Consider the following 26,235-nt stretch of genomic DNA (forward strand, 5'->3'; position numbering starts at 1 on the left):
GGCCCCTGGCCCACGGCCGGGCGCCGCCGCAGGCCCCGGACACCACGCACGGCGGCCGGCTCCCCCGCTACGGTGGCCTCCGCATCCACAGCCTAGGCCGACAAAGTCCGGAGCCGGGGAAAGCAGAGCACCCCGAGCTCGCCCCGCCGGGCATCGAGGTGACCGCGGGATCCTCCGGTCTAGCAGCGGGTGGCCACACCGGCCCGGGAGCACGCCCCACAAGCAGAGCTTCCTTACGCGGCCTCTGCGCTTGCGCCTGCCCGCCCTCGCCCCGCCCCGCGGCCGACGTCACGTCCGGCGGCGGCGGCGCGCGCAGCCTGTGCACCGCCTCCCTGCCCGCGCTCGCCCCCTGACCCTGGGCTGCCCAGACGGCGCCCACCTGGCCGCGGGGGTCGGCGCGCGGGGCCTGGTGTCCGCCGCCTCGCGCGGACCTGCTAGTTGCAGCCCGGTGTGTTTGCTCTGCTAGAGGTGAAGCGAACGTCGTAGTGAGAGTGGGACTGGGGTCACGGAGCAGGGTGCGCTTTCCTGCCCCATCAGGTGGACGGACGCTCGCGGGCAGCAGGTGGAACCTGAGTGCCTCATCCAGGGGGACCCCTTGCTAAGGGCAGTCTGAGGACGACTGTCTACACCACGGGGACCGTGTCGCCCTACGGCTGCTCGATGCCTTTAAAAAATAAACCCCCAAACTCGTTCTGTGTTTACTTTAGAATTTTGTTTTGTTTTGAAAAACTAAACTAAACGTCTGCCCATGAAAAAGCCCTTTAGATTTTTTTCTTTAAGAGAATCCTATTTGCCGTGGCTGACAGGTTCAGGGGATTCCTTCAATAAGCAGTTTCTGCCTTGCGCACGGGGAGGCTGCAGGATTTTTAAAACCTGAGCGCGTAGGGTGGGTTGTTTGTTTTTAAGCGTTTGGGTGAGGTGGTGCAGCTGTTTGGGGTAAATTCATTACATCTTACTGTTCTGGGAATGCCAACCTAATCTGCTCTCCTCTTGATGATTTAGTACTTATTATTTGGGATTTTTGTGAAAGAACCCGAGACAATTAGAGGTTTTTGAGTTCTGTATCATATTTTAAATCATTTTTCTGCCTCTAACTCATCAATTCCCTATATTCCTTTCTCTCTCCTGGTTATAATTTAATGCTGTCTATTGTGGGTTTTGAATTTTGATCATTACATTTGACAGAATTGTTTTAAAGTAAAAAAAAGTGTGGCTTCCCACTTTCACCTAGCTCACTTTTTCACTTTACAAGATGCCCATTTTGGAAAGAAAAGGTAAACAGGGAGAAAATTTAAAGCATGTGGAATCCCGCTACCTCAAGATAGCCATTGTTAACTTGTTGCGATATAATCTTAATTTTTTTTTTAGTGCATAACTGTAGAAACAAAAACTGACTTATAACATTTATAGTTTGGTAACCTCACGTGCTGAATGCATCTTGCCTGTCTTTCCATTTTACGTCTTTCTTTGCACATTTATGATGGCTGCAGAGTATCCACTGTGCTGGGCACTCCAGTGAGTGAGGCTGGGGCCCTCCCCTTGGAGGAGTAAACCTTGTGCCCTCTATTTTAGCAGCCTCCATCTCAGGTTTTTGGCCAAGGTGCTTAGGCCTGGTGGAGTAGAATTGTGTTAAAAACGAAGATGTAATATCAAGTCTCTCGCAAGGGCAGTCAGTTTATGGTAGCAAATCAGGTTACTGGGAAGGTGGAGAAGACCACTGAAAACGTGTGCAACTCTTCCTTCTTTTCCTAGGCTCGTCCCTGTCCCCTCCAAGAATGAAACATGACTGAGGACTCTCAGAGAAACTTCCGTTCCGTTTATTACGAGAAAGTCGGATTTCGTGGAGTGGAAGAGAAGAAATCATTAGAGATTCTCCTGAAAGATGACCGCCTGGGTGAGTTTTATAAGTTCAAGCTTACTGGTTCGCAGTCACGCCAGATGCTCCAGAGAAAATACTATGTTTAAGACATCCAGAGGCTGGTGCCGTGGCTCAATAGGCTAATCCTCCACCTGCGGTGCCGGCACACCGGGTTCTAGTCCCGGTTGGGGCACCGGATTCTGTCCCGGTTGCCCCTCTTCCAGGCCAGCTCTCTGCTGTGGCCTGGAAGTGCAGTGGAGGATGGCCCAAGTGCTTGGGCCCTGCACCCCATGGGAGACCAGGAGAAGCACCTGGCTCCTGCCATCCGATCAGCACGGTGCACCGGCCGCAGCGGCCATTGAGGGGGTGAACCAACAGAAAAGGAAGACCTTTCTCTCTTTCTGTCCACTCTGCCTGTCAGAAAAAAAAAAAAAAAAAGAAAGAAAGAAAGAAAGAAATCCAGAATGTTTGTTACTTGCTGTAATTGCTTAGTGACAGCATTTTTCAAATTTATTTTCCCCGGAGAGTCAGAAGTACTTTTAAAGGCCTCTTAAGAAGCCAGTTTTTTTTTTTTTTTGTTTTTTGTTTTTCCTTTTTCAGTTGTGGAATGCTTGTATTTTCTTTGTAATTTCCAGATGTGTCACCAGGGTTTCTGGGTAAATCTGCAGCATCACTTTCTTCTACAGAAATGCGGAGGTTGCACTGTATATTGCCATTCCAGTGTATTTTAAGCCAGCAGTAATAGGCTGTCGTTGACCAAATCCCCAAAGCTGGAAGCATGGCACTCCATCCTGTTCTCCCATTTGGACAGCACAGGTCCAAGCACGTTGGCCACCTTCTGCTGTTTCTCAGGTGCATTAGCAAGGAGCTGGATTAGAAGTAGAACAGCTGGGATTCGAACCAGCGTCCATATGGGATACCAGCGTTGCAGGAGGCAGCTTTTTTCATGCTTTAAGCATGTCTGGCATTACTGTTCTCCTGTGATAAGTAGAGACCCAGGGCCACGGAGGTTCAGTGTAATTTACCAGAAAACGTGGGGGTCTGGGGGCTGACTGGTCACTGATAGCTTATGCTAATTCAGTCAGCTCACTTGACTGCTCTGAGCTTCAGTGTCCGTGTCTTCAGAACAATGACTGCCCAAATGAAACAAATCCTGTAATTAGTAACTACGACTGCTGCTGGCCTAGAGAATGCAGCAATATATGCAAAATGCATCTGCCATGCTGTAAATACTGATTTTAAATAACTTTGTTGATGGAAGACCTGGGCTGGAAGTCAGACCAGTATTGCCCTTCCTAAATTTGCTGACCATATGGTAGACGTCCCTGATGAAATGTCTTATCCTACTCTTAGTTTTAAAAAATGAAATGTGAGGCAGGTGTCTGGAGTAGTTCAGGTGCCTCTTAGGACACCTCCACCCCGTATCCGAGTGCCTGGGCTTGAATTCCTCCTAATTCCAGCTTTCTACTAATGTACATCCTGGGAGACAGTGGTGAAGGCTAAGGACACGGGTCCCTGCCATCCTCGTGGGGGACTCAGAGATCCTGGATCCTGGCTTTGACCTGGCCCAGTCCCTGTGCTGCAGGTTTGTGGAGTGAAGAAAAGATGTGAGGACCCTCTCTCTGCCTTTCATATAAATATTTTTTTTAAAAAAAGTGAAATGTACTTTTACGTACTGCAGTCTTGGTGTGAAAGCTTTCTTTTTCCTCCTCCTCTAGATATTGAGAAACTTTGTACTTTCAGTCAGAGGTTCCCTCTGCCGTCCATGTACCGTGCATTGGTATGGAAGGTACTTCTAGGTAAGAAACCCGCGAGTAGATTTATCTTCAAAAACTACTGCATAATGGGATCATTTGTCGTCTCATCAGTCAGTAACAGGAGGAATTACATAGGCCCTTTATAGCATGTTGGGTCTTCCTTAAGAGAATCAGTTATTGCTCACCATAAAGGCCTTTAAGAAGCTAACTTCAGGGGTGGGCTCTGGGTACAACATTAGTCACTGTGTGAGACGCTCACATCCAATAACAGAGTGCCTGGGTTCCAGTCCCGGCTCCTTTGCTTCCAGTGTAGCTTTCTGCTCATGGACACCAGGAAGCAGCCAGTGATGGCTCAAGTACTTGGGTCCCTGCCACCCACATGGCAGAACCAGATTGAGTTCCAGGCTCCTGGCTTTGGCCCTGCCCGTCCCTGGCTGTTGTGGGCATCTGGAGAGTGAACCAGCAGATGGCAGATCAGTTTCTCCGTCTCTGCCTTTCAAATAAAATGGAAAAAAATAATCAATAAAAAGATGGTGAGTTCAACAGCAGTACATTAAATATGACTCTGGGAGTCTAAGTTTATTAATGATAGAAGAGAAAGACAAGATTTAGGAAGAGTATCGGACTGGGATAAGGAACTGGAATTTGACTCCAGAGTCTAGGCTCTGTATAGCCTCAAGTTTACTTGAGGCTTGAATAAGTAAAGTAAAATGTTTTTTATTTGTAGCAAAGCCTTAAACCTTGAAAATGCATTGTCATCATTTTCCAAATCTATTTAACCATGCTACCATTTAAGATTTTATTTACTTGAGAGGTACAGTTACAGAGAGAGGGAGAGACAGAGAGAAATGCCCTCCATCCATTGGTTCACTCCCCAAGTGGCTGCAGTGGACACAGCTGGACCAGTCTGAAGCCAGGAGCTTCCTCCAGGTCTCCCATGGATGTGCAGGGGCCTGGGCCATCGTCTATGGCTTTCCTAGGCCATAGCAGACAGCTGGATGGGAGGAGGAGCAGCTAGGACACAAACTGGTGCCCATGTGGGATGCTGGCACTGCAGGTGGAGGCTTAGCCTACTATGCCACAGCGTCGGTCCTGCTACCATTTATCATGAAGATTCTTAGAGCCAGCATTATGCAGAGAAAATCTGATGAAATGATGAAATGCTTGTTTTCCCTACTTCTTGCTCCTAATGAATGAGGATACAAATGCCCAGAGACCAAAATATGCTTGTGAGAGTCCTGGTATTATAAGTTCTGAGATTAGAGCCCAGGCTTACCAAAGGCCTGCCAAGTGGTCTTTCTGCCATGTCTTCTTCATGCCATAAAAAAGATAAGTTTTTGCTGGAACTCCATCCTGGTCTCCCACTTGGGTGGCAGGGGTTCAGGCACTTGTACCATCTTCCTCTGCTTTCCCAGGCATATTAGCAGGGAGCTGGATCAGAAGTGGAGCAGCCAGGATTCAAATTAGCGCTCTGACGTGGGATGCCGGTGTCACAGGTGGCGGCTTAACCTGATGCAACACAGTGGCAGCCCATGTATTGAGAGCTCCCTAAAACAGAATCTCTGTAGTAATAAAGATTTGTGTGAATTCTGGTCTAACTGTGACAGGCTGCTTTTCATAGGGTTCTCTTTATCAGAGGAAGGATTTGGATTGGAGTCCCAGTACTCTTCTCTTTTTCTCTGTGTCTCTGTGTAGGGATCCTGCCTCCACACCATGAGTCCCACGCCCAGGTGATGATGTATCGCAAGGAACAGTACTCTGACGTCCTTCACGCCTTGAAGGTCATTCGCTTTGTCAGTGATGCCACACCCCAGGCTGAGGTCTATCTCCGCATGTATCAGCTGGAGTCTGGGAAGCTGCCTCGGAGCCCCTCTTTTCTGCTGGTTGGTCGCTCAGTTCTTGACCGTTTCATCTTTGCAGTTTTTGACTGCTTCCTGTTTTGAATTGAAACTTTTGGTGATTCTTATCACTAGGATAAAAATAATATATCTTTACCTGACATTGATAGCCCTGAACGACCTGCTTTATATTTTCAAGATTATTTATTTGAAAGGCAGAGTTATAGAGAGAGAGAAGGTGAGACACAGAAAGATCTCCCATCCACTGGTTCACTCCCCCGATGGGCCAGGAACTTCAACTGGGTCTCCCATGTAGATGACAGAGGCCCAAGTATTCAGACCATCTCTCCTGCTTTCCCAGGCACATTAGCAGGGAGCTGCATTGGAAGCAGAACAGCTAAGACAAGAACCAGCACCTGTATTGGGTGCTGTGCATTGCAGACCCTGGCTTACTCCACTGTACCACAGACCCAGCCCCTGCTTTGTTTTTCAAAAGTGTTTTATTTTGAAATATAGTGATGTACTGCTTAACATGGGAGTACATTCTGAGAAATGCATTGTTGGGCACTTTTGTCCTTGTGCAAACATCACACAGGAGTGGGTGTCTGGCCTAGCAGTTAAGACCCTGCTTAGATGCCTACAGCCCATATTGGAGTGCCTGGGGTCAAGTGCTAGCTCTGCTTTTGATTCCCACTAAATGCTAATGTGTTTCTTTCCTGGGTTCCAGTCCCAGTTGGGGCGCCAGGTTCTAGTTCCAGCTGCTCCTCTTCCAGTCCAGCTCTCTGCTATGGCCTGGGAAGGCAGTGGAGGAAGGCCCAAATGCTTGGGCCCTGCACCCGCATGGGAGACCAGAAGGGAGCACCTGGCTCCTGGTTTTGGATTGGCGTAGCACGCTGGCCATAGCGGCCATTTGGGGGGTGAACCAACAGAAAGGAAGACCTTTCTCTCTGTCTCTCTCTCTCTCACTAACTCTGCCTGTCAAAAAATAAATAAATAAATAAAATAATGTGCATCTTGGAAGGCAGCAGGTGATGGCACAAGTATTTGGGAGACCCAGCCTGGGTGCCTGTTTCCTACCTTTGGCATGGACCAGCCTCAGTTGTTGCCAGTATCTGAGGAGTAGAACAGTAGACAGGAGTGCACTCTCTTGCTCTCTCTCTCCACCTTTCAAATTAAATACATATATAATATACACGTCTTTTTAAAAAATATTTATTTGAAAGGCAAAGTTACAGAGAGGCAGAGGCAGAGAGAGAGAAAGGCAGGTCTTCCATCTGCTGGTTTACTCCCCAGATGGCCGCAATGGCTGGAGCTGTGCTGATCCGAAGCCAGGAGCCAGGAGCTTCTTCCAGGTCTCCCACGTGGGATCAGGGGCCAAGGACTTGGACCATCTTCTGCTGCTTTCCCAGGCCATAGCAGGGAGCTGGATCAGGAGTGGAGCAGCCGGGATTAGAACCTGTGGCCATATGGGATGCTGATACTGCAGGCTGCGGCTTTACCTGCTACGCCACAGCGCCGGCCCCCATACATACATTTTAAAAACACAGGGGCCGGCGCTGTGGTGCAGCAGGTTAATACTCTGGCCTGGAGTGCTGGCATCCCATATGGGCGCCAGTTGGAGACCTGGTCGCTCCACTTCCTATCCAGCTCTCTGCTATGGCCTGGGAAAGCAGCAGAAGATGGCTCAAATCCTTGGGCCCCTGCACCCATGTGGAAGACCCAGAAGAAGCTCCTGGCTCCTGGCTTCGGATCAGCACAGCTCTGGCCATTGTGGCCATCTAGGGAGTGAACCAGCGGATGGAAGTCCTCTCTCTCTGCCTCTCCTCTCTCTATGTAACTCTGACTTTCAAATAAATAAATAAATCTTGGAAAAAAAAAAAAAACTTCAAAGGGGCCAGCACTGTGGCCTAGTGGGTAAAAGCTGCCGCCTGCAGTGCCAGCATCCCATACCGTCACCAGTTCGAGTCTCAGCTGCTCCACTTCGATCCCACTCTCTGCTGCTGTGGCCTGGGAGGGAAGTGGAGGATGGCCAAGTCCTTGGGCTCCTGCGCCCATGTGGGTGACCCGGAAGAAGCTCCTAGATTCAGATCAGTGCAGCTCCAGCCATTGCAGCCCTCTGGGGAGTGAGCCAGTGGATGGAAGACATTCTCTCTCTCTGTCTATCAAATAAAATAAATAAATCTTTAAAAAATAAAAAAAACCCACATCATAGACCATGCTTATTGAAACTAATCCAGCTAAGGCATCACAAGGCAATTGACTCCTCTTGGACCACCATCATCTACATGGTCTTTCACTGACTGAAACATTGTTATGCAGTGGTATGTGACTGTAATTTCAAACTGTGAAAAGCCGGCAAGAATGCGGGCCCAGAGTCCTCACTGCTTAACATTTTATGACAGTGGCTTCGTCACTTTTCCTGTGTATGTACAGATAATTATTTCTCTAAACCATTTGAGAGTGAGGTGCAGAGGTGATGGCCCTTTCCCTCAGTCTCTTTTAGTACCTACTTCCTAAAGACAAGGACAGTCTTGTAGACAGCCATGATACAGTCATCAAAACCAAGAGGTTAACACTGAGACAGTATTGAGTCTAGGGACCCATGCAGATTTGACCAGTGGGCCCAGTGATGCTCTTTATCACAAAGAAACCAACAGTGGAATTTCTGCTTGATGATTCTTGGATTATAAGTTACACTGCCTCCCACTGCTCTAATCTCCTTTGATCTGGAACAACTCCCTTGTCATTTTTGAGGAGTGCAGGTCAGTTATCTGTAGAAAGGCCCTCAGTGTGCTTGTCTGGTGCTTCCTCCTCATTATTCACTTTGGGCTGGGCCATCTCACATGCTGCCGCCTCCTCCTCAGTGTGTCTCCCCAGCAGGTGCATGGTGTGGAGCTGTCCCACGAGAGGCACTTGGTCAAGAGGTGCCCACTGGGACTTTCCACTGGAAAGTTGCATTTTCCCCTTTGTAATATCTATTTCCCTTTGTGGGGAGGTACTTTAAAACCACCATGTAAACGTTTTATTCCCTATTAAACTTGCACTCATGAGTTTTACCGTTCACTGATGATTTTTAAAAAATTAAATTTTTTATTTAAAAATTTTGGAAACAGAGAAAAGTTGCAAAGGCAGTAGTACAGTGTCCCTGTGTACCGTGCATCCTCTGATGTTATATATTACATGCACAAAAATGATCACAACCAGAAAATGAGCATTGATACAGTGTGTGAGACTAATCTATAGACATTACTGAAATTTTGCTAATTGTCCCAGGGATACCCTGGTTGGGATCCAGGATCTGATTTCTGGATCACACATTACACTTAGTTGCCATGTCTTAGTCTCCTGTAATCAGGCATAGTTCCTCCCTCTTCCTCTAACTTCCATGACTTTTGAAAAGTGCTGGTCAGTGGAGCGCTGCTCAGTTTGGGTTTGTCAGGTTATTCCTTGTGATTGGAATCTGGTTATGCATTATTGGCAAGAATCCTTCAGGACCATGCTATTACTATTGCCACTAGCTTTGATCTCTTGGTTAAGGTGGTGTTTGCCAGGTTTCTCTACTGTAAGCCTACTCACCCCCTCCTCCCCTGTAATTAATAAGTAACTTGTAGGGAGGTACTTTGAGACTGCATAAATATCCATCCACTAACGATTCTTGCCTGAAACTATTTGTACTCTACTTGTTGCCAAATGGTGATTTTCCAGCTCTTGCCTGTATTACTTGGTGTTCTTCTGTAAAGAGGTTTCCCTTCTCCATTTGTTTGTTTGTTTCTAGCAGTATGAATGTAGGATTCCTTTCTTATTCAGTGGCCTACAGTCCATTACTGCCATTCTCTTTAGTGTTCAGTGTGTCCCGGATTTGGCTCTTTGGGGTCCCTTTGGACTGATGATTGTCTCTTTTTTGACAAGTTTACATCATTTTGAGTGTTTCTTGATGCTCTGGTACTACAGACTCATCTTGTGCTTTCTCTCGTGCAGCCCTGGGGTCAGCCATTTCTTGTCGGAATGGAGTGTGGTTCTCAAGAGCCAAGAACAAGGCTGGCGCCATGGCTCACTAGGCTAATCCTCCGCCTAGCGGTGCCGGCACACCGGGTTCTAGTCCCGGTCGGGGCGCTGGATTCTGTCCCGGTTGCCCCTCTTCCAGGCCAGCTCTCTGATGTGGCCAGGGAGTGCAGTGGAGGATGGCCCAAGTGCTTGGGCCCTGCACCCTATGGGAGACCAGGAGAAGCTCCTGGCTCCTGCCATCGGATCAGCACGGTGCGCCGGCCGCGGTGGCCATTGGAGGGTGAACCAACGGCAAAGGAAGACCTTTCTCTCTGTCTCTCTCTCTCACTGTCCACTCTGCCTGTCAAAAAAAAAAAAAAAAAAAAAAAAAAAAAAGAGCCAAGAACAGGGCACGAGATGTGCTCGCTGCTGCTGGGCAGTCGTTGCTTCCGGGCCCTTGCAGTGGAGCTGGGCAGTATATGAGTATACTTCAAAACGTTTGTGGAAATGTTATAAAAAGATAAGTTTCTTAGGACTAGCATTTGTGATGTAGTGGGTAAAGCCGCCACCTGCAATGCTGGCATCCTGCATGGGCATCGGTTTGTGTCCGGCTGCTCCACTTGCAATCCGGGTCCCCACTAATGACCTGGGAAAAGCAGTGGAGGATGGCCCAAGTGTTTGCGCTCCTGTCACCCATTAGGGAGACCTGGATGAAGCACCTGGCTCCTGGGTTTGGCCTGGCTCAGCCCTGGCTGTTGTGATCATCTCGGGAGTGAACCAGCAGATGGAACATCTGTCTCTGTCTCTTTGCCTTTCACATAAATAAGATTTTTTTAAAAAAGTTTCTTTGGTACAAAAAGTTTTGAAATCCATGCATACACAGGGTCTTCAAATAGCTCACTGAAGGAACTTATACTGTGGCACAGTGAGTTTAGCCATTACTATCACTTTGGCATTCCATATTGGAGTACTGGTTTGAGACCCAGCTGTTCCACTTCTTTTTTTTAAATATTTATTTATTTTATTTGACAAGCAGAGTTATAGAGAGGCTGAGGCAGAGTGGGGGGAGAGGTCTTCCATCTGCTGGTTCACTCCCCAGATGGCCACAACAGCCAGAACTATGCCTATCCAAAGTCAGGAGCCAGGAGCTTCTTCGGTGTCTCCCACGTGGGTGCAGGGGCCCAAGGCCATAACAGAGAGCTGGATTGGAAGTGGAGCAGCCAGGACTTGAACTGGTGCCCATATGGGATGCCTGCACTGCAGGCAGCAGCTTTACCTGCTATGCCATAGTGCTGGCCCCTGCTCCACTTCTGATCCAGCTCCCTGTTAATGTGGCTGAGAAAGCAGCACAAGATGCTGCCACCTATGTGGGAGACCAGGATGTAGTTCTTGAGCTGGCCCAGCCCTGGCTGCTGCAGCCATCTGTGGAGTGAATAAGCAGATGGAAGATCTATTCCTCCCTCTCTTTACTGTCACTCTGCCTTTCAAATAAATAAACCAACCTTTACAAAAAAAGCTCATGGAAAATGCATACTATGAAGAAATTATGCATGGGTTTTATAATTTTTGGTACTAGAATAAACTTACCTTTTCATTCCATTTTTCTGTGAACTTTTTTTTTTTTTTGATAGGCAGAGTTAGACAGTGAGAGAGTGAGAGTGAGAGTGAGAGAGAGAGAGAGAGAGAGGAAGGTCTTCCTTCCGCTGGTTCACTCCCCAAATGGCCGCTACAAGCCAGGAGCCAGGTGCTTCCTCCTGGTCTCCCATGCGGGTGCAGGGCCCAAGCACTTGGGCCATCCTCCATTGCCTTCCTGGGCCACAGCAGAGAGCTGGACTGGAAGAGGAGTAACTGGGATAGAATCCAGCGCCCCAACCGGGACAAGAACCCAGGGTGCCAGCACCTCAGGTGGAGGATTAGCCTAGTGAGCCACGACGCCGGCCGTCCATGAATGTTTTGAAGGCCCGCCCTATGTATATAGATCCATACACACACCATATTCATATACATTTGTATACATTTATGTATTTGTCTCTGTACACTGAGTCCTGGGCTCACACGGATGCATCCCATTCCCATGATTCCAGCCTTCAGTTTTCCAGATTTGCAGCTCCCTCTCTGACAGCTGCAATGTGAAGAGGCTCCCACTCTCCTCCTCATAGTTACTTCTCTGCTTATTCCTCTCAGAGTACCCAGCACTCCCAGCCACCTGTGGTCCTAGCCTTAGGCCTTCGGGGCCCTTTGTCCCTGACCCTTTAGGACTAGTCCCTGGCTGCTGCCCGTTTCAGTACCTTCCTCAGCCTTGACCTTGCCTCAGCTTCTGCCTCCTTTTGGGTCTTATGTCCCTCCCCAGCTTCATCCCAGCAGGCCCTATGCTGCTTTTCTCTTTTTAAAATATGAAAGGCAGAGAGACAGAGGGAAAAGAGATTTCCTGTCTACTGGTTTACTCTCAAAAGATTTACAACATCTCGGACTGGGCCAGGCCAAAGCCAGGGACCCAGAACTCAATCCAAGTCTCCTGCATGGTGACTGGGACCCTGAGTACTTGAGCCATGCTCTGCTGCTTCCTGGGGTGCACAGCAGGATGCCAGCCTGGAAGCAGAGGAGCCTGGACTCAAAGCAGGCAGGCACTCTCAGACAGGATGTGCGTGTTCCATGCAGTGACTCGACCACCGTGCCATGTGCCTTCCCCGCAAATTTATTTTTATTGCAGATTGGGCTTTGAGTTTTTCAGGTTAATGACATGGCACCCCTGAATAGCTAGTAAAAATCATCCACTTAAGTCTTCCCAGGGAAAATCCCTAAAAATAAGTGGAATTCTTCAGTCTCCTTTAAATTTCACTTATTTCACTGACCTAGGGTTTCCTAGGTCCTGACATTACATATTAGATAATGTTAGATACTCTGTTAATGTGAGAGATTATGGCTTCTGCCTCACCCCTGCTCTGAGCCAGATTCTGCTCAGAATATATCCAGATGAAGCCTGGATGTGTGTCCTTGGCTCTGCCACCCCACGTCTCCTCCATCGCCAGCCCCGATCAGCCTCATTTTCTTTGCCTTTCCTAAGGGTGCGACAGTGCTCAGTGCGGGGCCGGGCAGAGTCCTCCAAAGGGCCTGGTGCTTTCCCCTGACCTGTCAGAGAGGCCCCGCACAGTCCTGGAAGGGATACTCTGCTTTCCTTCCTCATCACTAAGATGCTCAGGGAGATTTACTTCCTCTAATTCTAACTCTGTTATTCTTGACCTTTCACAGAATATTATCAAGTTGAAAGATGGCCTAGGAAGTAAATGCTTTATTAAAATAGGAATTTTGATTTAACTTGGGACTTTTTAGGGGAATCGAAAGATTCTTCTTAGTTTCTTTTCATCCTTAAAATCCTTCAGCTGTTAAAACCTGGGTGAAAACAGAAAGCTTTTTGTATATAATATGATGTTTGAAAAGAGATTTTCTGTATTTGAAAATATTTTTTCAAATAAAGTCCAGTCTTTTACGATTTCTCTGTTGAAATTTACTTGAGGTTTACACTGTATTGATTTGAGGCTTGAGAAATGTCATACTTCTGATTTCTAAAATCCTGATTCTAGGTCCATTTTAATTTTTTAAAGATAGAACAAAATCTGTTTGCTTAAAGGTAGAATACCATTCAAAAAATCTCTTAACTGCTTCAAGACAGAACAAAATCCTAAAAGTACGTGTGAGTGCTTTGAAATGTTTTATTATTCCTTTTGGAGTCCTTCAATATTTGTAAATCACTGTACTGGCAGGTGTCTGTAGTTACTGCTTGTGCTCTGCAAGGCCACGGAGACTGTCTTGGGGTGGAGAGTCACTACCTTTTTGAGGGTTTACGCAGACCGACCGTATGGTCGGCCAGTGTCAGCAGTTGGAGAAGCTCTGCATACACAGCCCAAGACCTCACTGTTCACACGCGCACTGATTCGGATCGATTTCTCTCCCTTGCTCTTTGGTGATGGGCTTTGTGTTTTGATCCCATTTTTTTAGTTCCACTTCTTTAAAATTTAGAGGGTAGGTTTAATTTTTTATTAGAGAAATGTGTATTTGGGTCTTCTGCTGCATGTCTCTTAAGATTTTTTATGGATCTTTCAGGAGCCGGAAGACGAAGTGTTTCTTGCTATTGCTAAAGCCATGGAAGAGATGGTGGAAGACACTGTTGACTGTTACTGGATCATCCGATGCTTTGTGAACCAACTGAAGAACAAGCACCGGGATGCTTTGCCCCAGTTGGTGAGAGGTGGTTTGCTTGTGGCTGTTTCAGGGTGGGTTATGGCCCTGCAGGTTTCCAGGACCACAACCGTGAATGGAACCTCTATAGTAGGGCACATGTTTTCTCTAAGAGGCCACACAGTAATTACTTCCAGCTTGGTAGGCCAGATGGTCTCCTTGGCAACCACTTGACTTGACTGATGGACACAAAAGCAACCAAAGACAATGCATAAAGGAATGGTCATGGTTTCATGGCTGGATTGGCCCTGGTGCAGGCTGAAGTTTTCCAAACCCAGCCCTACAATATTTCTCATCCTTGTCTAGAATCCACTGACTTTTATCTAGAATGATCCCTTGATATTAGCACAGAAGCTTCTTTGTTTGCTGTCAGAAGTCCCACGGTAAGAAAGTCTAGAACTGGGGAGACAGCACCATGGTATGGCCCAGGCCCGACTCCCATTTGTTGCCCAGCATTCTGAGGTATGATCCTTCCTCTCATACTCATCAGGTGGCTGCTGGAGCAACAGCCATGCCATTTGTGTCCTGGGCAGAATGGAAGAGAAGTGCAAACCTGAGTGTGGAAGGAGTAAGAGGGCCAGGCCCATCAAGTCTGTCACCATCAGCAAGCTGTCCTTCTGCACATGTCTTAGTGGTCAGGACTGTGACACCTGGCCCATTGTGATCTCCCATCAAGGCAGGAATTCCATTTGGGAAGGAGGGGCGTGGATGCGAGTCTGGCAGCTGCTGGTTCTCCACGCCCTGCCGTGAGAACCCAGGTCATTGAAGGGTGCTTGCTTCAAGGCAGAAGGCAGTCTTCTTGCCATTCTCTTTCCTCAGCATTCTTGCCTCTTAGTAATCTCATTAATACAAACGAGCCTGTCCTTTTTCTTAAGTCATGGAGTTGTTTCATGGGAACACTGCTGCGAGTGGTACTTGCGTGGAGGTGGGATGAGGGCAGCCACAGGGCAGGTGAGCACTGGGGGTTACTGTCCTGACTGCGTCAGCTACTCCTAGAGCAGTGGGCAGGCCCCTCGGGCTTAGCAGAGCACCCACGAGAGCAGTTTTTATGTAGCTCACAAAAAGTAAAACTTGGCTTTTAAGATTTTGAAATTTGATCCACTTAGTTGATTTCAATAAAAATAACTTCAGCATGGAAGCGGAGCATAAGTAAATGTGATGTTACTTGCCTAACTAAATCAGGAGATCTCAATTATGCTGTGATTTAATTAGTACTTCTTCATTAATGCTGGAGTAAGTCCTATTTTCACAGTTTATGCCATGCTTAAAAAATGCATTCTTTATTTTGGGTAATTTAAGTAGTGGACAAATGTATTCTCCAAAGAAGTGAATCAGTCAGATGAATGTAGGGGGTCTCCTTGGATCGGACTTGGCCCCTCTGAGAAGTAAATATTGTCACCAGCTTTGTGTGTTTCTAGACACTTTCACATCATGTATGTATAATTAAAAAAAAAAAAACACAAATGGTATCATACTTGACATATGACCTTACGTTTTGTTGTTTTAAACCTAATGACTTGGAAAACTTCCCAGAGCGGGACAGATAAGTCAGCAGATTGTAGTCCTGACTTCCATTAGCCACTTGGGAGGTTTCAGAGATGACCATCATGTTTCTTCCTCCACCCAGACCAGACTGGGGGGGGCGGTCGGGGGGCCAGAATTGGAAGTTTTTAAAAGCTCCAGGCAATTCTGAAGCATAGCTTGGGTTGACAGCCACTCATTTAGAACCACTTCTTAAAAAAAAAGTATTCATAGTATTTCCTGTTCTGAGTTTGCCTTAATTAAAATGCGCAGACCTCTGGGAGAGTTGCCACTCCCTGGAACACATTTCCTGTAAGGTGCCTGTAAGGCAATGCTTGAATGTAGGGGAGACACGTTTGAAATCTGTTTATTTTTGACATACTTGAATTCTTAACTGCCAGGTTGTCTGTACACAGGCCATATCAGTTCATGCTGCTCCCAAGAGATTATGATTTTTTGTTTGTTTTCCACCCCATTGCCAGTACTTGATGGTATCAATCTCTTGAATTTTTGTCCATAATGAACATGGTATCTCCTTTTAATTTCCATAGCTGCAGTTTCTAGTTAAATCAATCATTTTCCATAATTCTGTTATTTTGTTTTTTGTTTGTGAAAGTTTTCTGTATACCTTGGGCACTTACTTATCCCTTCTCTGCTGTATGTGTCGACCATACTGTCTCCCTCTCTTGCACAAAGATTTTAAGGTTTGTTATCACGGGATTTGTCAGCATTTCCCTTTAGCTTCTTTTTTTGTATTTTAGTTAATGAGCCCTTTCCAACCTGAAGACAAAAGAATGTTTCACCCTACTTTTCAAACTGTTTACACATTTTAAATGTAGCCCTGTAGCATATCAGGGCCTTGTCTTTGCCCTCACTGTCAGATATAGGTGGATTTTACTCCTCCTCATGTCCTGCCACCCCACAGCTCCTGCCAGCGCCCCTTCTTTCTCCCCCTCTGGTGAGCCTGTTACTGAGAACCTGCTTCTTGGCAGGCAAAGCTAGACTGGCCTTGGTAACGAGCTGCTTCATTTAGGCGTATTCCCTGTTTTTACGGGGAGTAACCTGCCCCAGGCCACACAGTGAGCAACTCAACACCACTCATTTGTTGATTCTTTTCTTCCTGCACATATGAAATGCTACCTTTATCATGCACTGGTTTTCTATCCATACAGCCATGAATCACTTAACAACAGGGATACGTTCTGAGAAATTTTTGTCATGTGAACATGCTAGAGTACATATATACAAACTAGGACAGCCAGGACATTCCTAGGCAATGTAGTTGTAGGGGTCACACATGCAGTGCACTGTTAACTGAAACACTATGTGACATGTGACCATGTCTGTATCCCTTATGGCACTCTTTTCACTAAGCTATGTGTCTATCCCTGAGCCGATACCACACAATTTAATAGCAGTTTCTAGTATATTTTGATAGCTGGGAGGCAGGATATCCCTTAGAGTTCTTTAAAAGTATCTTGGCTAGGGGCCACCGTTGTGGCACTGTGCATCAAACAGCTACTTAGGATGCTGGCATCCAGTATCACAGCGTGGGTTGAGTCCCCACTGCTTTACTTCCCATCCAGCTCCCTTTTAATATGCCTGGGAAGGCAGTAGATGATGGCTCAATTACTTGAGCCCCCTGCCACTCAGGTGGGAGACCCAGATGGAGTTCCTGGCTCCTAGTTTCAACCTGTCCATGGCTGTTATCAGCAGTTGAGGAGTGAACCAGCAGTTAGAAGATCTCTTTCTCTGCTTTTCAGGTAGATTAAACATTCAAAAAATATCTTGGCTATTCTGGAACTTTTCTTTTTAGAAATGATTTTGACAGTCAGCAAGATGCTTTATGTCCCTTAAACATTCATTTCTTCATCTTTAAAAATAGTATATTTTAATATGTACTTTATAGTACCTAGATCATAGTTTCAAATTGCATAACATTTTCAAAACAGTGCAGAATGGATGGGAAAAGCTGAATTCCATTTGTGCTGCTCTTGGATTTAGGCATCTGGTAATTTGCTTAAATTTTTCTCTATAAGCCATGTTAGTCTATTTAAAATTTTTTTTACTGTTGTATAATCTCTTCTTTTTAGCTTGTTGTTCAAGTGGAGCTTCTGTAATCTCGCTTGTTAGCTTGCCATATTTCTATAGTTTGACCAGATAAGGTTTTTATCACAAAGTATAGGTTGCTTTATAGTTCTAGGGGAATATGTGTGTGATAGATAGTGATAGACTTTTCTTTTTTGGATTTGTTATTTGAAAGAAAGAGAGAGGGAGTGAGAAAATGAATCTTTTATCTGCTGGTTCACCCCCCAAATGCCTATAACAGCTGGTGCTGGGCCATTCCAAAGCCAGGAGCCAGGAAATCCATCCAGATCTCTCATGTGGGTGGCAGAAACCCAAGTACTTGGGCCATCTTCTGCTGCCTTCCCAGGTGCATTAGCAAGGAGCTGGCCTCGAAGTAGAGCAGCTGAGACTTGAACCAGTGCTGCTACGGGATGTTGGCATGGCAAGTGGTTGCTTAACCTGCTGTACCATAACGCAAGCCCCAGAGATAGATTTTTTAAAATAAATATTTATTTATTTACCTATCAAAAGACAGAGAGAGGGAGCAAAAAGAGAGCTTCCATCTGTTGGTTATTCCCCAAGCAGCCACAATGACCAGGGCTGGGCCAGGCCAAAACCAAGAGCCTGGAACTCCATCCAGGTCTCCCATGTGGATGGCAGGGGTCTAAGCACTTGGCTGTCTTCTACCTTCTCGGGCACATTAGCAGGAAGCTGGGTCAGAAGTGAAGCAGCCAGGACTTAACTGGTGCTGGGATGCTGGAATCACAAGCACGACTTAACCCGCTGCACCACAACACCGGCCCCTAATCAGAAGGAAAGAGTGCCTCTGAGTGATGGTGCCCTCCTTGTGCTGGGACATTCTGCTTCCCACCATTGTGTTGGAACGTCTCTCCTTGCAAGGGTTTCACAATTGTCCCTGACAAGGTTCTGTTGCCAAGAATGCTTCTGTTGCAGCTTCAGTTGTGGGCCCACATTTCTCTTAAACTATCCAAAACTTAAGTGTGTTTAGTCATTAGAGAGCTTTCTGTTATTGGAAAAAATTTTTAAAATCTATCCTAAAGAGAGGGTGTGTGTGTGTGTGTGTGTGTGTGAGAGAGAGAGAGAGAGAGAGAGAGTTTTTTAAACAGGCACTATTAGCAACCAGACTTTTCCTATATTTAATATAAATTCCTCTTAGGGTAGCAAAGTCCCATTTTTGTCAGATTTGGCCTGCTGTTAATGATGTATATTTTCTTTATAAAGTAAGAACTGGGGTCATTAACATATTGTAAATAACCCAAATGTTTAGCAGTAAAATGTGTAATGGTGCCTAAAATAAATAACATCTGTCATTTGCTTAGTATAACACCAGACAATATAAATATGATCTTTTCCCATTTAAAAACCTAGCTGCATCACATTCTTAGATCAGGCACTAATGTACAATACTCATTTCTATCCACTCTGTTTTTATTTGATATATGCTGGAGATCAAAACACTGTAGTGTGTAGATACTTTTTATTGCTTTTCATAGCTGCATACTACTCCACATAGTGTGTGTATGTGTGTGTGTGTGTAAAAGGGGAATTTTAAAAGTTAGTGGAAAAATGGAATGAATGGTTTAGTTATTTTGGTGCAAACAGTTTTGAAATCCATGCATAGTTCTTCAAAACGGGCATTTCCCATGAACTGTCTGAAGTTCTCTTGTGTATATACACCCAGTTTTGTTCAGCCTGTCCTCTATTGTTGGCCAGGTGAGGTATTTCCAGTTTTTTCACTATTACAAAGTGTTGCAGATGAACAGCTTTTTGCATGTGTTTTTTCATGTTTGCCAGTGTGCTTCTGGAATAGATTCCCTGGATTAGATTGGCTGGATCAGGTGGAACATGCATGTGTTATTTGCTAGGTATTCCCAGAGTCTCCTTTGTAGAGCATCCTACTCTTGTGTTCTCAGAACCAACAGAGCATTTCTCTACAACTTGTTTGCCTGCATTCTTGCTAGCATAAGTTTTTAGGTTTTTAGATTCCTGCCACTTTCATAGGTAAATGATATTTCAGTGTAGTTTTAGGTTGCATTTATTTTATTGTAAGCAAGATTGAGCTTCATTTCATATGGATAACAGCTATGTGTGTTGTTTCTTTTTTGCTACAGAGTTCTTGGATTTTTTTCTTCTGTATTTTCTAGCAGCTCTATTTAGGGATATTAACCCTTTAAAGTTGTTTAATAATCTGAGAAAGTGTATATAATTTGTTGAGTACCAAAAACAAAACATTAAATTAAGTATTCAGGGCACGTTCAGTTTTCCAGGAGATTCTCATGCACATTTATGTTAGGTGTGGAGCTCATTCTTGAGACGTCTGAGGTCGGCACTGGATGCAGTGGTGCTCAGTACAGGGCAGCATACGTGTGGCCAGAGACTGGACAGTCGCCACTGTCTTATCTTGACCACCCCCCAAGCCCCACTCCATTTCTTTGGTTTTGTCCTCCTCTTTCCCCTTTTATACTATCTAAAGAATCTACCACTCTAGACCCTTCTTGTCTCCACAGGACAACTGAATTTTGTTTTGGACTTTTGTTGAAAAGTAGAATCTGGCTAGCATGGTTAGTGTCAGAGTGACCAAGCTTCTCATTGCCTGGGGCTGTCCAGCTGTAGCTCTGAAAAGTCCTGTGTCTTGCGAATCCCTCAGGCCCAGAGGGTTGGTCACTCTGGTCAGTGCTGACCTAGGAAACTGTTGTGTCACAAATGACTTGGAAGATTCCGAAGTTTTGTTTTCTAATACCACCTCAGATTCAGTATATAAATTTTTCCCATGATAGGTTGTAATAGCAGGTGATGTTATGTCCTGGGAAATGAGTGATCTCTCTTCCTGTCTAATCCATAGCCAAAGGCTTTTGAACAGTACTTGAATCTGGAAGACAGCAGACTGCTGGGTCACCTGAAGACGTGTTCTGCAGTGTCCAGACTTCCTTATGATCTCTGGTTCAACAGGTGCTTTGCAGGATGTTTGCCTGAGTCCAGTTTGCAGAGGCAAGTATTGCTTCCACAGTCCTTGAAGGGCTGGAGTCAGAGAAGCACCCTGGCCTTTCCCACGGCCGTCCCTCACCAGATGAATTTGCTGGAGAACAACACGGCGATTTGGAGCTCACTTCTCTGGCAGCCACCGTTACAGCCCATGGTTTTGCTTGTGATTGAATACACAATTGGAAGAGTGGAGAGCTTGTGTGTTAGTTGCCGTACATGGCCACACCCGAAAATAGTTTAAATAATCCTGAGCTCCTCTTTACCAGAAATGTCATAGATCCCAGTCCAGCAAAAACCTGGGTATGTCTTTGTTTCATCATGGTATCTTTAAAGGAGCCAAAAGCAGTTAAAGAGACTCCAACTTAGCTCCTCCAGTTTCAGATGTGTGTTTTATGGTATTACTGAATCTTGGCCCCGTGTCTCCAAGACTTGATAATGCAGCTGAAAACTGAACAACATACGTACAACATTCCAAGACAGTACGTCACTAAGCGTACATAATTACCAACTTTAAGAGTTACAGGCATTACTCAGAGTAATTATTTTAGAGTGGTTGCAGATGAATTACCAGCTCCTTCAGCCTTTAGAGAAGTCTAAGGGCTTTGTCCCAGAATCACTGTATTTATCTCCTTTCATAAGCTCCTTAGTCTGCAATTGTTAGCATTATTGGATATCAGTGAGATACAACTTTGGCTTAGGACTTTGCTTTTCCTTCTCTCAAAATGCCAGGTTTGCACCATGAGGGAATAGGCATTTGGTCATTTATAGCACAGAAGTAATTTTTAGTGAATTTCTTTTTTCCTACTTACGCTGAACATACCCAGAATAAATTTCAAATGGTTCATGTATTTTTAAAAAAAAATACTTAATTTATTTCAGAGCAGAGAGAGCGAGCTCCCAAATGCCCATAATGGCCAGGACTGGGCCAGGACCAAAGCCAGGAGCTAGGAACTTAGTGCAGGTCTCCTCCACGGGTGGCAGGAACCCAGCTACTGTAGCCATCACTGCTGCTTCCGAGGGTCTGCATTAACAGGAGTTCAACCCAGGGCTAGGACTCAAACCCAGGAACTCTGATGTGGGAAACAGGAGTTTCAGCTAGATCTTAATCACTAGGCCAGATGCTCGCCCTTTGTTGTTTCTGGTTCTTATTTTACAGTAGTTTTTCTCTGAAGCTTATACAGTCAGCTCTGCTTGTCTGTGGATTCAGCCAGCTACAAATCAGATTTGAGTAAAAAAATAAATTATGCAATAATAAAAAAATAATACAAATAAGAAACACTGGTAACTATGTAGCATTTACACTGTATTAGATTTGAGTAACCTAGCGACGTTTAAGGTATTTAGGAGGATGTGTTTGGATTAGCAATTACTACATTACAACATTTTTGTAAGGGGTTGGGGCATCTGTGGGTCTTGCTAATTGATGTGCACCTTGATACTGAGGGATGACTAAAAATAGGAGTAATCTTATTTTGTAATTTGAGATGTCTGTGTAGGTAAACATAAATTTCAACCGTAATTTGATTCTATCTTCTTATTTTTGTAGGGTTTGGGATAAAGTTGTTAGTGGATCCTGTAAGATCCTGGTTTTTGTGGCTGTGGAAATATTATTAACGTTTAAAATAAAAGTAATGGCACTGAACAGTGCAGAGAAGATAACACAGTTTCTGGAAAATGTAAGTGTGCTTGATTCGATTTGGTTTCAGATCTGGAAATGAAGTCAGAGTAGCCAGCCAGATCTTCCTGTTGCAATAAATTATTTCAGAGAAACAGTACATTCTAGTTTTATATGATACTTAGCATTTTTCCCTTGAAGACTTTTGGCTTAAAGTTGCCCTGTGGATGCGAGTTAGCCCCCCTCTTTGGGTGATTCAGCTGCGGGAATGTGCCCGGGTGGGAACAGCCCCTCTCTCCCTCGGGACTGCCTGCAAGCCCATCAGGAAGAGGAAGAGGGGAGACTGCTGTAGTGTTTGTTAGCAGAGAAGGAATCCTGACATTCTGAGATTTTATCACCTACACTCCCCCTTTTTTAAGATCTTAATTGGTTTTATTGTTTGTTTATTCTAGAATTGGGCAACATTCATTGCATAAGATAGAATGAATGTTCCCTGTACACCCTTTCATTTCTGTTGCTGTCTCCGGTGTCACCCCAGTCGGGTCTGTTAATGGCTTGAAGTGTTCACTTGATGTTTGCTGAACAAGGCCTGAGTGCATCAGGCTCGGCTCTGTCTCTTACACCACGCTTCACCAAGGAAGAGGCAGAGTAAGGAGACCTGTGCCTGAACGGTTCCATGGGACCTGCTCTTTTGTTTTGTGATTATTTGAACACTGGCCTGGTAAATAATAAATACCACATGAATGTGCACTGAATGCATGCATTAGCATTACTGTCAGCATTGGTGGCTCCCAGGGCCAGGGCCTGTGCTCAGTGCTTTTCCTTGGCTGTCTCATGTCATCTCAGAAACAGTACTGTGAAGTCAGTCATTTCTCCTGCTTTATCCTGGGCCGCTGACCTCCAGGTCACATAAGGTCACCTGCCCAGGGGTGCAGAGTTAGCGGGCAGTGCAGGACTGAACATGGGCAGTGTGACCCGGAACTCCGCACGAGTGTGCTGAGGTGGCAGGAGAAACAAGCCGTTTGTGCGCGTTCAGAACAGTGAAAACTATGCAGATGAGGTCTGTGAAGGAAGACACTGCACTGCCCTTGTAACCACTGAACTCTCACGAACCTGGGCTTACTCCTGCAGATTCCCCAGGACAGCTCGGATGCCATCGTGAGCAAGGCCATCGACCTGTGGCACAAACACTGTGGGACCCCAGTCCATTCAGCCTGATCTGGTCACTTCCAGAGTCACGGCCGGCCAGCCCACCATGCATAGTGTGTTCGCGTCACGTGATCTGCGAGACTGATGGAAAATACTCGTCTTGCTCTGGTGCTTAAAGTGCGATTTCTTTCCAGTAAAATTATTTAATTAAGATGCCTGGTCTTGCTGTGTTGTGGAGTGGCATTTTTCAGGTACACAGAAGTACAAAGTTCACCTCTGACCAGCATTTTGTTAGAAAGCAGCTCGGTCAGGGTGGGTGGGTGCCTTGCACAGTGCATCACCACGCCGGCCCTGCCTCTAATCAGCACCCAGCTAGTTACTTTCTAAGTGCTATTTATGGAACAAATGGCAACTTCCTTTCTTGACACCACATCTTTGCAGAACTTGTGCAGAACTGATTTAAGCTGACTGCCTTCTCAGGTATCACCTGCTAAACAGGCTAAAAACAGCCCTCACAATTTTGTTTTCCCCTGTGCCTAGTGAAAAGAAACCATGACTGAATAAAGTGTGTCTGAAATTAGCCACTAGGACAGAGTCCTGGTTTGCTGTTTGCACGCCTGCATGCTGCTTCTGCTGGGGCACTGAAAGCCGATGGCCTTCAGGTTATACTCTGTCACACAGCAGTGGGAGAGATGGCAGGCTACGGCTAACAGCTTATGGTTCTGGGTCATGCTGTGCTGCCTAGTGACTGCTGTTCACCGACAGGTGCAGGCTTGGAGACTGGTGAATGAAATGGGGCACTGTGTTGGACATCCTCAGCTGTTCCAATCCAAGAGGCCGAGCCTCGAGTTGGATTCTCCATCCCAGAAAGAGGAGAGAGACAGCAAAACAGGAGGGAGTTGTGATTCTGAGAGTTCAATCCCTAATTTAGGAAATGCGTGTTGGGAACGCATGTGAAGCCAAGTCCGTGCCCGAGTGCCTGTGATGTGCATTTTGTCAGGCCCAGTGTCTCTCAGAGCTCACAGTGCCTCTGCGAAGGTTCATTGACGAAATCCTGGGAGTGGCACAAGCTCAACCCAAGCCGAGCTGAGCCCCTACATCACAGGCTCAAGTCACCCCTACAGTTAATATCGCCATGCTAGCTTTTGTTGTGTGAGCTTCACAGCAACCAGAAGGCCCAGATTAAATGATACCCCATCTCGCCATAGACCCCAGACAGATGGAGCCTGTCTGCCATTACAAAAGAAACAGGCTGGGGCCCTGTCAGCACTGATCAAGCCAAGGGAGGCCGTCCCCACGGGAGCTGATCCACAGGCTCAGCCTTCTGCGATCTAAGACGCACTGCCCTGATCCGTCAGGGAGTTCAGGACTTGGGCGACAGCACTCTGACTCCTTGCTCTGTGAGCCTTCTTCCACCATTCCAGTGTTGGTAATTGACCTGCTCCGTGTTGGGTGAGAGGACCAAGTTTTGGGGGTGCTACAGTGATTCCTCTGAACACTTTTGGGGATTTTCTATAACAAGGTCATGGAGAAGTTACAGAAACCACCAGGTACTTCTGTAGGGTAACATATGAATATTTAATTTTATAAAAAACAAAAACTCCACTCAGAGGCAAGACGTCTACCTACAGTAAATACTTCTAAAAAAGGGACTTGCTGGGGTCAGTGTTGTGGTGCATTACGGCTAAGCTGCTGCCCGTAACACAGAGTAGAGCACTGATCTGAGTACTGGCTGTACCACTCTGACCCAGCTCTCCACTAATTCACCTGGGAAAGCAGCAGGTGATGGCCCAAGTGACTGGGCACTGCCACCCATGTGGGAGACCCGGATAAAGACTGTGGCTGCTGGCTTTGGCCTGGCCCAGCCCCAGTTGTTGTGGCCATCTGGGGAGTGTACAAGCAGATGGAAGATCTCTGCTTTTCAAAGAAACAGATAAAGAAAAAATTGCTTGCTGCCAACCATTTATTTTATTCAATGCTCACCTCTGCCCTTGAAGAACTTGCAATCCAGGTGGGGACACAAGAAAAAAAAACACAACATGGATCCCCTGCCCCAGTGATCACCTTTCTAGTGACCTTGGAGATGTGTGGCATTCCTAGGGAGGTCCTTGAACAAAAGCAGTGCTGCTGCTGTTTAATCTATCAGCTGCACGTCATTTGCACAACTATTAAGAAAAACAGAAATGGCCAAGTTAAGGGATTTTATCGGACAGCAGCAACTGAAAGTCAGAGGATCATTTAGACGTGTGCGCTCCCCCAGCTCAGCCTCGGTGCCTCTGAACAAGTGTGAGAGGAGGTGCTGGAGGGCTGGAGCTACTCTTACTTCACTGTTGTGGGGTTCAGATGACCTGAACTAGAAGACTGTCACTGTACAGCAGGGGATCCAGAATTAATTCAGCTATCCTTTAGTATCCAGGACCTCTCCCACCATGCCAGCATCCTTCGGGGGCTCAAGTCCCTTATATAAAACGGTGCAGTGTTTATGTATAACTGGTGCACACCCTCCTGTATACTTTTTCTTTAAAGATTTATTTATTATTTGAAAGAGTTACAGAGAGAGAGAGAGATTTTTAATCTGCTGGTTTACTCCCCAGATGGCTGCAACAGCTGGGATTGGGCCAGGTTGAAGCCAGGAGCTTCTTGCAGGTCTCCCATGAGGGTGGCAGGGTTCCAACCACGTGGGCTATCTTTTGCTGCTTTTCCCATGCTATTAGCAGGGAGCTGAATTAGAAGTGGAGCAGCTGGGACGTGAACCGGTGCCCATATGGGATGCCAGTGTTGCAGGCAGCGGCTTAACCTGCTCGGCCACAATGCTGTATGCATTAAATCGTCTCTATGCTACTTATAATATCGAAGACATCATAAACTGAGTAAACAGGTCTGAACTGTATTGTCTAGAGGACGACAAGAGGAGTCTCTATTGCTCAGTACAGACACAGCCATGATGGGCCCCACTGCATTTGTGACCTGGTGGCGTCCACAGACCTGGCACCACCCAGGGGGACTGTGCCGCAGGGTGCCTGTTGGAATCACCAGAATCAAACCTTTCTGGCTATTGGTGTGGCATGGGATTTGTTTTCAGGTTCTCTGATACCATCAAGAATTCTCCTTCTTCAAATGGTAAATGGCAGAGGAATTTTTTTTTTTTTTTTTTTTTTTTTGACAGGCAGAGTGGACAGTGAGAGAGAGAGAGACAGAGAGAAAGGT

The 26,235-nt window shown here is 46.1% G+C and overlaps 1 protein-coding gene across 26 annotated transcripts; it reads left to right on the top strand.

Moving 5' to 3' along the window:
• Positions 1 to 279: 279 nt before the first annotated feature.
• Positions 280 to 23,239, top strand: TBC1D7 (TBC1 domain family member 7). 26 transcript variants are annotated; one of them, XM_002714179.6, is made up of 8 exons: positions 285 to 886; positions 1,753 to 1,894; positions 3,577 to 3,657; positions 5,311 to 5,498; positions 13,539 to 13,676; positions 20,125 to 20,270; positions 21,811 to 21,940; positions 23,011 to 23,239. In XM_002714179.6, the coding sequence occupies exons 2-8, from the start codon at positions 1,783 to 1,785 to the stop codon at positions 23,095 to 23,097; spliced, it is 882 nt and encodes a 293-aa protein (XP_002714225.2). In that variant the 5' UTR covers positions 285 to 886; positions 1,753 to 1,782; the 3' UTR covers positions 23,098 to 23,239. The 26 variants fall into 26 exon arrangements, 22 of the variants coding, with proteins under 22 accessions (XP_089190576.1, XP_069930495.1, XP_069930494.1 ...); XM_051855101.3 differs by having other exon boundaries at positions 285 to 562; XM_051855102.3 differs by having other exon boundaries at positions 285 to 515.
• The last annotated feature ends 2,996 nt before the right edge of the window (positions 23,240 to 26,235 follow it).

The sequence above is a fragment of the Oryctolagus cuniculus genome, chromosome 5 (assembly GCF_051225735.1).
Source record: "Oryctolagus cuniculus isolate XC-2025 breed Fujian yellow rabbit chromosome 5, ASM5122573v1, whole genome shotgun sequence".
NCBI classification, from domain to species: Eukaryota; Metazoa; Chordata; class Mammalia; order Lagomorpha; family Leporidae; genus Oryctolagus; species Oryctolagus cuniculus.

Bases quoted from the DNA above. Each gene is read 5' to 3' on its own strand.
- TBC1D7 (XM_002714179.6), top strand. From the start codon at position 1,783: ATGACTGAGGACTCTCAGAGAAACTTCCGTTCCGTTTATTACGAGAAA. The intron at 1,895-3,576 runs GTGAGTTTTATA...CTCCTCCTCTAG, and splicing joins CCTGAAAGATGACCGCCTGG to ATATTGAGAAACTTTGTACT. The intron at 13,677-20,124 runs GTGAGAGGTGGT...TCTAATCCATAG, and splicing joins GGGATGCTTTGCCCCAGTTG to CCAAAGGCTTTTGAACAGTA.